The 13205-nt window shown below is 44.8% G+C and overlaps 1 protein-coding gene across 2 annotated transcripts in view; it reads right to left on the bottom strand.

Annotated features, from left to right (window-relative positions):
• Positions 1 to 13205, bottom strand: part of SGO1 (shugoshin 1) — an 85427-nt gene that overhangs the window by 51331 nt on the left and 20891 nt on the right. For both annotated transcript variants that reach the window (XM_069212062.1, XM_069212063.1), the window contains exon 6: positions 7945 to 8075. In XM_069212062.1, the coding sequence (XP_069068163.1) occupies positions 7945 to 8075 (131 nt within the window). The remainder of the gene's footprint in view (positions 1 to 7944; positions 8076 to 13205) is intronic.

The following is a 13205-nucleotide window of genomic DNA, read 5'->3' as shown; positions in this document are numbered from 1 at the left end:
CTCCCCTGGTGCGGACCCTACCCCTCCCCCTAAAAGATCTATAGGGGTGGGAAGAGGCAGGTTGCTGATATCTTCCCCGAAAGGAAGAGGAGGAAGAGCCACGCCCAAATCCACGAAACCTCCTGAAGAATCTGGAAGAGGCCGTGGAAGAAGGAGCTTGGAGTCCCAACGACTTAGCCGTGGCCCTGCTCTCCTTAAAACGTTCCAAGGCCGTATCAGCCTTAGCCCCAAACAGTTTGTCCCCATCAAACGGGAGATCCAACAATGTGGACTGTACATCTGCCGAAAAGCCCGAGTTACGGAGCCAGGCCTGTCTCCTTTCCACCACAGTTGTGCCCATTGCTCTGGCTACCGATTCGGTGGTATCCAGTCCCGTCTGGATAATTTGGGTCGCAGCAGCCTGGGCATCAGAGACAAGATCCAAAAGACCCTGGGGAAGCTCTGTAAACGAAGAGGAGATGTCATCCATCAGAGCATGAATATACCTCCCCAGGATACAGGTCGCATTAGTGGCCTTTAACGCCAGACTGCAGGACGAAAAAATCTTCTTCGACTGCGCCTCTAGCTTTTTTGAGTCTCTGTCCCCAGGCACCGTCGGGAAAGAACCAGGCGCTGACTTGGACGAACAGGAGGCCAGCACTACCAAGCTCTCCGGCGTAGGGTGCCTAGATAGGAAACCAGGATCAGTTGGAGCCGTCCGATACCTCCTGGCCACGGCTCTGTGAACTGCTGGGGAAGATGCCGGCCTCTTCCACACCTCTAAAACCGGATCCAGCAGAGCGTCATTAAAAGGTAACAGAGGCTCCGCCGCGGCTGAGGCCGGATGCAACACCTCCGTCAAAAGGTTTTGTTTTGCCTCCACCACCGGCAAAGGCAGGCCCAAAAAACTAGCTGCCTTCCGTACCACTGTATGAAAGGAAGCAGCTTCCTCAGTATATTCCCCCGGGGACGAAAGGTCCCACTCAGGGGAAGTGTCCAGCCCACTGGCCGACTCCAGTCCACGCAGCCCATCACCCGAGTCCTCTAGCTCTCCTTCCTCTAGGGCTCGTTGGTACTCCTGCTCTTCTAGTACCCGGAGAGCACGCCTCCTTGAATGCAGTCGTTGCTCAATCCGCGGAGTCGACAATGCCTCCGCCGAAGTCGGAGATCGGCGCCGATCTTCCGAAGCCACCGACGCCGCATCCGGCGCCACGGGTAACTTCGGCGCCGACTGAAGAGCAGCTGAAACAGATGGACCCACCGGAGTCACAGGCCGAAATCTCAACGTCGACGGGATGGAAATCCCTGGGGCCAATCCCTCCGAAGCCACCGGAGCGGCCACTGGCGCGAGCCCACGTTCCTAAACGGGAGAAAGGGCATAAAGGGTGCCGGCCGAAGAGGCGCAGGATCACCCAAAGAAAAGGACAAAGGCCCAGCCGGAGCACCCCCTGGAGCCATCTGTTGGAAGATGGCATACATCGCATTCAAGAATGCGGAACTATCGGCTCCAGGGGTGGGAAAAGCCGGATACTGGGGTGCCTGTCTCGGAGGCGACCCCGACTCCGGCCTCGGCGTCTGCGCCGGAGAAAACACTTGAGGCTCCAATACCTCAATCACCGACGCCTGTCCAGGCGAAGTTGGTGACGCCGGAGAGGGCAACGGCGTCGAAGGATGCGGCGTCACCGTGGGGCTGACCTCCCATGTCTTTCGGCGCCGATCCGGAGACCTGGAACGAGCCTCCCTTGAATGACGCCGAGATTCTCTACGGCGCCGGGAGTCTCGATGACGCCGATGTTTTGGAGAAGACTTCTTGTGATGCTTCTCCTTTGACTTGGCCATAAACAGCTTCGCCTCACGTTCTTTAAAGGCCTTCGGATTCATGTGCTGACATGAATCACAAGTCGAGACGTCGTGGTCGGAGCTCAAACACCAAAGGCAATCGGAATGAGGATCCGTCACCGACATCTTGCCTCCACACTCACGACAAGGCTTAAATCCAGACTTTCTCTGCGACATTATTTCCACAGAGAAAGAGTACGCAGCAAGATATACACTGTAACCGCAAGAGTAACAGTTGCTCCCTCGAAGATAACCGTTTCGAATGCACGGAAAAAAGGGAACTGACGTCCGCACGTCGTCGAGGACCTCTTATTGCCTGTATGACGTCAGACGGCGTCGCGTGCGAGACAGTGACGTCCTCGTCGACGTGCAGAGACTAGTAAGAAGATTTCCGTAGAATGCTGGCGCCATGGGAGTATTCATGAGGTGAGGAATCCACAGGTAGTTGTATCCATCAGAAGTGTGTCCTACTGACCTTCTGTATATTTAAGACATCAGGTGCAAACTTTCAGCACCTCTTCATTTGGAGACTTCGGTCTTGATGAGCATTTGGAGATCTTTCCTTTGTGCACAGCTTAAATTAAATTCTGCAAAGATAGGGTACTCTTTATACTACCAGAGCTTGGAAGCAGTGACACTTTGCCTGGTGGCCGTGTGCACCAATAGGCACAAGAAGATGCTCGCTGCCAGTGGTTTGCCACTCTAATATCTTTATCTATTTTTAAAGTCTCTCAAGATCTCCTACCAATGCATAAGCCAGATGGAAATACCCTTGCATGAAATTCCACGGATAGTGGGCACGTACTCGCTGGGTCTGAAATAGATGCCTTCTTCATTTGGCAGGAGACATCTGGGATAAACTGCTTTTTTTTTTTTTTTTTTTAAACTCTTCTGTAAATATGCCTCCCGACAGACATTTGTGTGTCTGGTTGTGTGGTCGAGACCTGGAAAGGGCAAAACCAAAAGCCAACCCTACAGGACCTAGCCACTTTTTAAGGTTTTTGATACTAGCTGATGATATTTCCAATAGACCGAATACATTTATGAGGGCTCTGATGGTACCACACCAATCTTGCTTCACCACTGGGGTGACGGCCTCCCAAAATCTATGTGCCAATGTTTCATTACTACAGCAGTCATCTACAGACTTTCCAGTTGTCTTGCTGGATGCTGAAAAGCATTTGATTCGCTAGTCTGCCCATTTTCAATGACCATTCCTAAGGGAATAGGTTTTGGGGAATACCCGCCAAGGCCTACTGAATTACCATGTAGAGAGCTGACAGAGTTACATTCAATTGCTTTTTGTCGTTGCCTATACTTCGAGGAACAAAGAGAGGTGTCCTCATCCCTTCTTTTATCTGCGATTATGGTGGAGCCTTTGGCTTGCAATCTTTAAGAGCTTCACGCACACAGAGTACTGTTAATTTCTTGCCAACTGTTATTATTTATCTATCCAGACATCTTGCTGCTTGTGAGAGACTTGTGTTCTAATCTCTTCCCCCATAATTATGGATATTACTACATTTGGCTGCAATTTGGGGGTGAAAATTATTTGGTATAAATCTAAGATATTCCCACTTATGGAGTCCTTCTGTACTGAAGGAAACTGTATATTCACAGCACTGGTGTGGGGCTTCAATTCGCAAATAAACTCACAAGGTTAAGAATATGGTGATATCTTGAAAATTATGGGTCTGTTATTGTCAAGCTGATGGATATGAATAACAAGTAGATTAAGCTTACCCTAGATCGGTGGCTAGTAGAATATCCTTAATTAGAAAGAGGTTACCAAAATTCCTTTATTTGCTTACCAATATTCGAATTATGCTCTATGATCCCTATTATCCAGACAGCCCCTCTCAGCTGGAAGATTCTAACTATGCCATATGAGCGAGGTTTTTGCTGTTCCAGACCCCAAGCATTATTTCTACACTGCACAGACTCACTTTGTGGTCTAGTACTACCATCAGCCCCCACACCTTCTGCATTTGGTTGTTGAATGGGATCCTGTGGAGTCTGGGTCTTTGCAAACTATTCTGGCTGCATGCACGCTCTGCTCATGTATGGATCTAGACACAGTAGTATCCACTTTATATGGTAGCTGGAATGTAAGATCTCATGGATCTCTTCTTCTGGGCAGGGTCTCAAGAATAATCCTTTATCTTCTATCTCCTGTACTGGCAGTCCTGTGGCATATATGAGGGAAGGACCCTTCTGTAACTTCACAGAGAGGCCGGATTATATCACTATAAGAATGAAAAAAAAGTCACATGCATTGCCCCACTTGCAAAATATATGTATTGTAGACTGAGGTACTCTGCATGACATGAATCAGAGATCCATTTCACAGCTACCAGAGTTTACGCTGTGGACTGACATAACTTGCACCTTGGACACACGGACAGGCCTCTCAATTATAAACATTTAAAGTTAGCAGAAATAGACCACTTTTATATCCCATGTGACAACTTGAGAGGCTGATATGAACATATGTATTTCAGATGTATGTTGGTGCTTCTGTTGTACACACAGCGTTGGTTTCACTAAGCATTAGACGCCACCTCCACATTTCAAACTGTTAAATAGGGGACACTGTACACCAGTATTTCTCCAGAGAACTGATCTTCCACATAATCCCACTTGCCAGCTGACTTTTCATTTGGCGTTTGCCGGAGAGCTGAGGCTTACTGGCAAACAGAGTCTTCTTAAGTCCACTCTCGAGCATGACATATCTTTAACTCCAGTGAAGGCAATGGTGGGATATGTTGCGGATAGATTGGTCACAGTTAGACAACCTGTGGTGCTTGCTCTATTTGTACAGTTGAGAAGGAAACTTCACTTTTGTAACTTTAGTCGTAAAATATTTGCAGAAAGTGTAACCTGCCTCAAAATAGTCCTGGATACGTATTAACTATTCTGGCATCATTCCTGGGATATTGTTGTTAAGGTTTACAATACCCCAAGTAGTAATAATAAATAAATTAAAAAGCAAAACAATTAGGAGAAAAAAAAGAAAAAAAAACACACCACACCCCACATAGGTTGAAAAGTTAGACGCTTGCATTGCCACGAAGTGCTACCGAGAAAGAGTCCATCCAGCAGGAAGGGGAAAAAAAATAAAAAATGAAAAAACCTAACTCTGCCCTGAAAACAGGATTGGTTTTAGGATTTGGCTTTTTTGCAATTGCTGTGGGGTCTCTGGCTCTAGGAACATATAAGATTCACTGGAAAATTGTCTTGCTTTTAAAAACAAAGACGAGGTCAATTCAAGTTAGTTTGGCCTAACCGGATACAAATTATGGGATGAAATTTTTTGCATTACATGAACATATTGCTTGAAAAACTAGGGAACCTCTACGGGCTTAGCCGAAGGACTCATTCCGACATGGCAGTCTTCACACATATATGTAACCTATATACACTTAACATTTATTATGGCTAGTTTTGGTTTTCATGTGCACTTCTGTTTTTGATGCTGTGTAGAAAATGATGTATCACTAAGATTTACAGAGGACCACTATGATCGTACTAGCTTATTTATTACTGGACTGAATGTTTATTTCTGAATTAAATTATGCAATAAATAAAAAAGTAAAACAGTAATTTCCACACTCCATAAATATTAGTCATCTCCGGAATTTATGGTCTCAAGTTTCAACAGGTATATTCACACTCCCACTCTCCCACTTCAGATCAGTAGGAGGGAAGAGTTACAGCAGAAGTGATAATCATTATAAACACTGTGAAAGGACTACTGTGACAGAGCAAAAGAAGGAGGAGGAGGAATAAGTGCATGCACTCACTCCACTGGCCTATCCAACTACCTCCAAATCTTGGACATCAGCAACTACAAACTTATTTGCTAAAATATTTTCTTGATCATTAAGGTGAAAACTCCCAGACCCAGGGATGTGGAATTCCTATTGCCCAACACCCGGGACATATTGTTTGAGGTCAAGGACAACAAGTTTTCATGTTTACTTTGTCCTTGGGACAAGTAGGCCCAACCCCCTGTAGCACAAACCCTTTGGCTGCCATTTTAAAGGGAAGGGAACTATCTGCAGTTGAGGTAATGTGTGTCCATTTGTGAATGTTGTTTCAACTACTATTTATAGTTAATTAGTAAAAAGCATTTATTATTAGGGTGAGCGCAGTAAAAAAAACGTTTAAAAAGGTCACACTGCACTACTAATAGTGGTTCCAGTTAAAAAAAAAAAAAAAAGTGTACACACGTTTGAAAACTTTAACAATATAAGGCTAAGAATAATGCTCCCAGAATACCCTCTGATTAGATGCAAATGTTTGCACAAGCTTGTAAGCAACAGTGATGATTCTTTGCTTTAAAATAAAATGTTCAGAAAAAAATGCAAGTAGGAAATTTTAGGTGCTATTTTTTTGAAGTGTCCCTTAGTTAAGTGTGTTGATGCATGCTAGTATTTTTAAACAAAATATTCCTAATGGAAAACCAGTGTAACCATTTTTAACAAGATTATGGGAAGCATGAAAATAAAGAAGCACTGGCAAAGCCAACCAATCCGACATTTTTTGTGAGTCTTTTGGTTTCGTCAATGCGTGTCTTGTTTTGACCTGGCTTTTGTAACACCATTGTTGTGGGAGCTGCCAGGCCCTCATCATTGTAACCAACACTGGCAAAAAGAAAAAAATCTTTTTGGTCTAAAAAAGCACACATTGCCACCAGTGGCGTAACAAAGGCCCCGCAGACCCCATCGAAGAGGCTCCTCAGCACAGCTCCTGCCCTGAATGAGTCGGGGTGGTCCTCCATGTTTTTTGCAGGGGGGCCCCCTCCAGTTTTCTTACGCCACTGATGGCCACAGTAGTTTCTGGCACTAAACAAAACTGCTTTGTGTGCCAATATGCTCCTTGTGGAAGAGCGAATGTGATCACTCACAGTAAAGCCAGTTGATAGAGAAATAGAAGTTTAATAAAAACAAAATGTCTTTGTTAACGCATGACAATTAATTAGGGACCTTATTCTTAAAGTAAGTCATAAAAGTGCACCCATGGTACATGTCTTTGAAATAGTGGCTTACATGAATTCACAAGAACTTGCAGAAGTAGACCAGCAAATCGCACTCCTAGAAAATAATTGTGAACTGTACTTTAGCACGAGCAAATATGCATGTGTAGATTTGCGCATGTGAAAATCTATTGAGCGTTTACAAGTTCACTTTCCCTCAAACCATTTTTTTTTCCCAACCCTGAAAGAACGTCTACTTCTGCCATTGTCAGGAGCACATTTCTAACCTCTCTCATTACGGGAAAGATTAGAGAAGAGCTGGTGAAAATCTTTAAAACATGCAAATTTGTAGGATTGCAGACTTAAAGGCATTCCAGCCCTAGAACTATTGCTTACTGCTTCCTCCAGCCCCAGTATGCAGATCTACAGAAAGATGGCAAAATAAGAACATTGCTATAATAGAGATTGAAATTGTATCCAAGTATTCAAGCCCTACTATAGTAGTAGCCCTGGCATAATCAAATAAAGCTATTATCAGAGCTCCTACATGAAGAGATTGCTGCCATAATTTTTTACCGCACTACATGGCACCAAAGAGACAAGTAGATTTTTTTTCACAGGACAAGTAGATTTAAGAAGCAACCTGTCCGAGGGACAAGCAGATATTTTAATAAATTCCACACCCCTCAAGACCATTCTAAAACACTACAAAATACCACAGTAGCATGTCACTCCAGATGCTGGACAACGAGGAAAAAAGGTTGGTCGTAATCCTGTTTGCTGCATTAAATAAAACAAAAACAAACAAAAAAAGTAAATATGCTAATATATTTGTGTGCTCATATATTCAAGTCACCCATACTGACCTACGCAACATGGACTTTATTTTCGTTTAAGTGTTAGATATGTGTCTACCTCTCGTAAATCGCAGTTCTGTTCCCGTTAAGAAAATAAAAAAACGGGACAATGATAAATCGGTACAGAAATGCACATGTAATACACAAAGTTCAAATCAACCTCCAAGTACTTATCATGTATACACAGATAATTTTTCAATTCTTGTTTGAGCACACTTCATACCATCTTATATTGTTATTTAAGTGCAAAAGGACTGATGAATATTCACTGTCCATCACTCAAAGACTCACCTCTGGAAATCCTTTTGCTTGGATTGCCTTTTTCAGAAGTCTGTAAGGAACCTGCTGCTGAAGGACTGACATGCTCTGCAACTCGCATCTCTGCCACATCAACTATTTTATCTCCTGGGCGAGGAACTGTCCTGTAAAAATAAAAGTATTTCTCTAGCATTCTTCCAGTGATGCGCTCAGTGAGCTGCAAAGGTAGCAGATTGAACAAGCATTTGCAATGCAATAGGTCTCGCATATTTCGAACAAATTAATTGAACTGTTATCTTTTGACAACAGCGCCCACGAACAAAACATGAAAACATGAGAAAGAACTGAGAAAAGACGACGTGGCAAAATAAAATAAAGACTGCTTTAAAAAATAAAACTTTGCAATTTTGTTTGTCCTGCGGGCACGTTTTTGCAATCACAAGCTTTCTGTTTGCGGGGCACTCAAAGTTAAAAACAACAAATAGTACCTCGATCACTTCGGGAGCAGCAGACAGGCACTAATTAAGTTTCATCAATTAGTGCTTGATCCCTGCTCCACACAGAGGAACAAAGGTGATGCCAGGCGTGCCTTGATGAATTACGAGACTATAAAGAAGAGTGCCACGGAAACCAAGAAATGGTGAACGACAGGCAGGCTCCAAGCCCTTTACTGAACACAAAAGACTCGCTATCGCATGCACTCGCAGGCTCGACCCTAAAAATGCCAACATACATGTGGTACCAGTGCATCAAGCCAAGAGAGCCCAGGTTTTCAATGAACAAGTTTGTGATTAAACCACTGAAGATCACACACCAGGTATTGGAACTTGTTAACAATACTGGTCGGCATTGGGGGGAGGGGGAAGGATGCAGATAATCAAGCACAGATTCCACCTGCACATATTTGAGGTCCTGAAATGCACTTTTGAGGTGTGCACCTTTACCAAGCAAAGCTGCACTTTTTTGAGGGATATAATGTTAAATAATAATCCGAGATGTATTTGCCTCAGACTTTATTTTTGCGTATTCCATTAATATTGCCATGTGCTCGACAAAGCTGACTCTTCATTAAAACTGTGTAAGTTGACTTCCCTGTGAACTCAGTTTTTGTGTAAAACCATTTCCTCCTCTGGGTCTCTCCACTTATCTAACCAAGCTGACTTTCAGGATACCGAGCCACAGCTGTATCCTTCTTATCATTGTGCACGAACAGAACTGTACCTCTTCCCACCGCATTCCAGGGGCCTCCTGCAAGGGATATCCTCGTAAATTATCAAACCAACTGTGATAAGACTGACATTTGACAAATGAACTGTCACTTTGCCGTGTATTAGCAGGATACTCCCGAGACAGTGGGAGTACAAGCAGGAAAGACTAATCAAATGTATGTACGTCAGCAGGATGCTCTCGGGTTAAAAGGAGAACTGTTTGAAGATTTTGTGTTCGCCAGATATGGAGGGGTGGCTTCCTGGCTGAAGGGGGGCAGCTTAACTATATAAGATTGTACGCTGCAGAATGAAGCAGCCAGCCTCCGTAGGAAAGTCATTCAGACTGTCCTGGGACACTGTGCTCAGCTCGAGCTATTATCTGTTTTACTAATAAAACTTTTCTCTTCCTCATCAGTCGTGACTCCGCCTGTTGTGTTCTTTGCTGGTAAGAGACCCTGAAGGCCTAGGGTGTCCCCTCCACCGCTGGGAGAGGTGAGCCTGCCTTTCCCGGTTCTTCAGTTGGCGCCCGAACAGGGACTCCATCAGTGGCACCCGCCGTCTGCTCGGAAGGAGGAGGAGGTTCACTGCAGGACTACCAAAGGGGGCGCCCCACAACTGATTTGGGAAGTATCTTTTTCCTCGTGGACCTGCGGTACTCCAGCGGTGCTCCCCCCTCTTTGTCTCAACGGGCGCCGGCGGCTCTGTCCTGACTGGAGTTCCTGACATAGCTGGCCCTGAGTTCGGAGTCCTGACTGAGGAGGAAGACAAGAGTAAGGTAAGGACAGGGTTAACCCCTGTCTTTTCTGTGTCTGTCTGGTAGGTGTCATTCGATCTTTGCAAAGACCGAAGTCAGTGGATGTTTTGTAAAATAATTAACTGTCATAATATATAGATTGCATATTTGCTTCCGTTGTTTCTGTTTTCCATCCACTGATACTAAGTTACAACTGTCTGTTTAAAATAATGCCGGCATTCAGTAAATTAAGGAAATGGTGCTGTTTTTGTTGTCAAGCGGACTCCCGCTTGGAGGAGTCTTGTCCGGCTCCTCCAATTGGAACTCCTTGTCATGAAATGTATGTAAAAAACACGGGGTGGGAAGTATAATATGGACTGACATATGGCGTAAAAAGACTAGGCATAGTGCTGAATTACAGTGGCCACTGCATGGGACTTTTGATGAACTGAAAATTGATTTTTTAGAAGAAAGATTATTTGCAACCAAAAGTAGGCCTGGTATGTTTAATTCACTCAGGTTATGGCAGAAAGAGGGTAGACAAAAACGAATTAAAGCAGCAAAGGATGCTAAGAGACATAATGCAAAATCAGATGCTGAGAAAGCCCAAGAATATGACCGGCAGAATGCAGAGCAGGGATGGGCCCAGATAGATAGAAGACACCAGTTAGATACAGACAGGATATATGTGGTTCAACAAACACCTGAAAAAAAGAAAAGAGACCCCGAAAAGGATCCTCTCATGCAAGATGTCCTAGACTGCCCCCCTGTTTATACCCCAACAATATATCCAGCTTTACCCCCAATTGCTCAGATGCCCCAGCCATTAGGTTCACCAGTGAATGCAGTAACATTTGCCCTACCACCACAATCTGAACACCAGAGACCCCCAGCATCAGCTCCAGTGACCCCCAGGTCAGACTCCCCAAGCGCTTCAGCCCCCTTGCTACAAATAAAAGACGAGAGCTCAGACGATGATGGCCTCATAATATCACCTCCCCCAGGACGTCCACGACGCAATAAACTGACAGAAGAAAGGAAAATTAACACAATGTTGCATAAATATATCTTAACACAGCCAAGCCTGGAGACTATTTGGCAGAATTTTGCTCAGTTTCAAGCAGTACAACAGGCAGACATGATACAACGTATGTGTGAGATACTAATGGAAAAATGGGATGAAAATTTAGATAGCAATCCCCCCTTGCAAGTACTCAGAATAAAACAGGAGGTAGCCACAGGCTATCATCAGGGAAAGGACCTTAAGGACTACCTCCGTCAGCTGTTAAGTTATAGGAAGAAATACCACCACAAGAGGGATAAAGAAACAGGTTCACCCAGTCCTTCACGTATTCCTTCCACTCACACAACACAGCACCCCTTAAGGGAAGTCCCACCCAGCTACGTTCCAGCCACAGGAGAGGGTGCCGCGGTAGTGCCCGCTCACTGGAAACAACAATTTGTGTACCAGCAATGGGATAGAACAGAGGTCCTAGCGCTAAAAGCCCACTTGCCTGACCCACGCAAGAATCCTGCCGGCTTCTATAAAGAATTTTCCCAAATAATAAGTCCACAAATATTGACTCTCATGGACATTAAAATGTTGTTTGGTACCCTTGTACCACAGGATATCTGGAAGACTATCATACAGAAAGACTATCCTGTTGAGCTAGGCGGTACCTGGGATCAACTGGACCACGAGGACAAAGACAGGAAGCCTGGTGACAAGCCGGGAGCCCTAATAGTAGCTCTCCCTGACAGACTTCTTACGCTTATACAGAAGTCCTTGCCCCCGCGATTAGTAGACTGGGATAGAATAGATACATGTAAACAAAAGAAAGACGAACACATTGCTGACTTTTTCTCTCGGTTTGAAAGGGCATACACTGACTTTAGTGGACAAGACACCTCTACCGAAGGTGGTATGCGGCTGTTTGTAGATAAATTTGGAAATTGCATATCACCTGAGGTGGCCTCAAAAATTCGGTTGACTGAGAGTACCTGGTCGACAAGCACTCCCATTGAGATACTTAATATGGCCCAATATTACGAGAATAGGGTTCATGAAGAGAAGGACAGAAAAGACAAACAAAAGAGTTAAAAACTAAAATTCTAGTACAGCAGGCGTACCCCCAGAATAGGTCAATTCCCCGTGGACCTCAGTACCAAAATAATGGTCCCAACAGTTATCAGCCCCGCTATTCCCTGAGCTACAATCAGTGTGCCTATTGTAAAGAGGAAGGTCATTGGAAAAATGATTGCCCAAATAAAAACGGGTTTGCGCCCCAGACAAGAGGTAGAGGAGCGCCCCGTGGAGCACCCCGAGGTAGAGGACGGGGAGGTCCCCCACAGCAGGGACCTAATAGAGCCCATCAACAGCAAAATATAGCAGCCGCTGAAAATTACTTTGACAATAGTTCTGCCCAACGCCAGTATTATAATGATAATTATGATCCGGAAGAAGGTCAGGGCTTCTATTCCTGCTAGGACAGCTTAGGACAAGGGAGGATAGGACCCGTCCCAATCCCAGTTAAACAGAATGGCCCACATGTAGAAGTACAACTAGATGGTACTTCTAAGAATTTTTTAATTGACACTGGAGCCACTAAGAGTTCTGTTATGAAGGATGCGGTCCCTGGGGTCCCTTTGTCCAGCAATACTAACGTGTCTGTAGGATTCTCAGGCGTCCCAGTGATTAACCCCGTATCCAAGCCACTGGAACTCACAATTGGTCCCTACACTGTTGATTCTCCTCTAATACTTACCTCTGGTTGTAGTGAAAATTTGCTAGGTCTCGATTTACTGAAAAGATTACACGCCACTATATATTGTTCCCCTGATGGCATGTACGTCACCATGGGTCCTCACGTGACACCCACCCAGTTCATAGCGTTACCACTCCCGCCTGAGCTAGAGATGCTCCCCGCTACACTTTGGGCTTCAAACAATGAAGATGTGGGCTGCCTTGATATTCCCCCGTTCTCCATCAAGTTAAAAGAGCATGCACTACTTCCCCGTCTGCCACAGTACAAGTTACCACATCACACTGAACAGGCCCTCAAGGACATTATATTGCAGCTGATTGATAAAGGGGTTGTTGAAGAGACCAGAGGTAATACATGTAACAGCCCCATACTCCCAGTACTCAAAAAGTCCGCTGATTCTTCCCATCAGCCCGGCCTACGCTTTGTGCTTGACCTTCGAGCAGTTAATAAAGTAGTGGAGCCTCAATTCCCTGTTGTACCCGACATTACCACCCTCCTAACAATGATACCCTCCACTGCTACCTGGTTCTCTGTAATTGATCTCAAGAATGCATTCTTTAGCATACCCATTCACCCGGACAGCAGACA

This window comes from Pleurodeles waltl, chromosome 10 (assembly GCF_031143425.1).
Source record: "Pleurodeles waltl isolate 20211129_DDA chromosome 10, aPleWal1.hap1.20221129, whole genome shotgun sequence".
In the NCBI taxonomy this organism is placed as follows: domain Eukaryota; kingdom Metazoa; phylum Chordata; class Amphibia; order Caudata; family Salamandridae; genus Pleurodeles; species Pleurodeles waltl.
The sequence above is the reverse complement of the archived record's forward strand: the minus strand, read 5'-3'. Positions and strand labels throughout refer to the sequence as shown.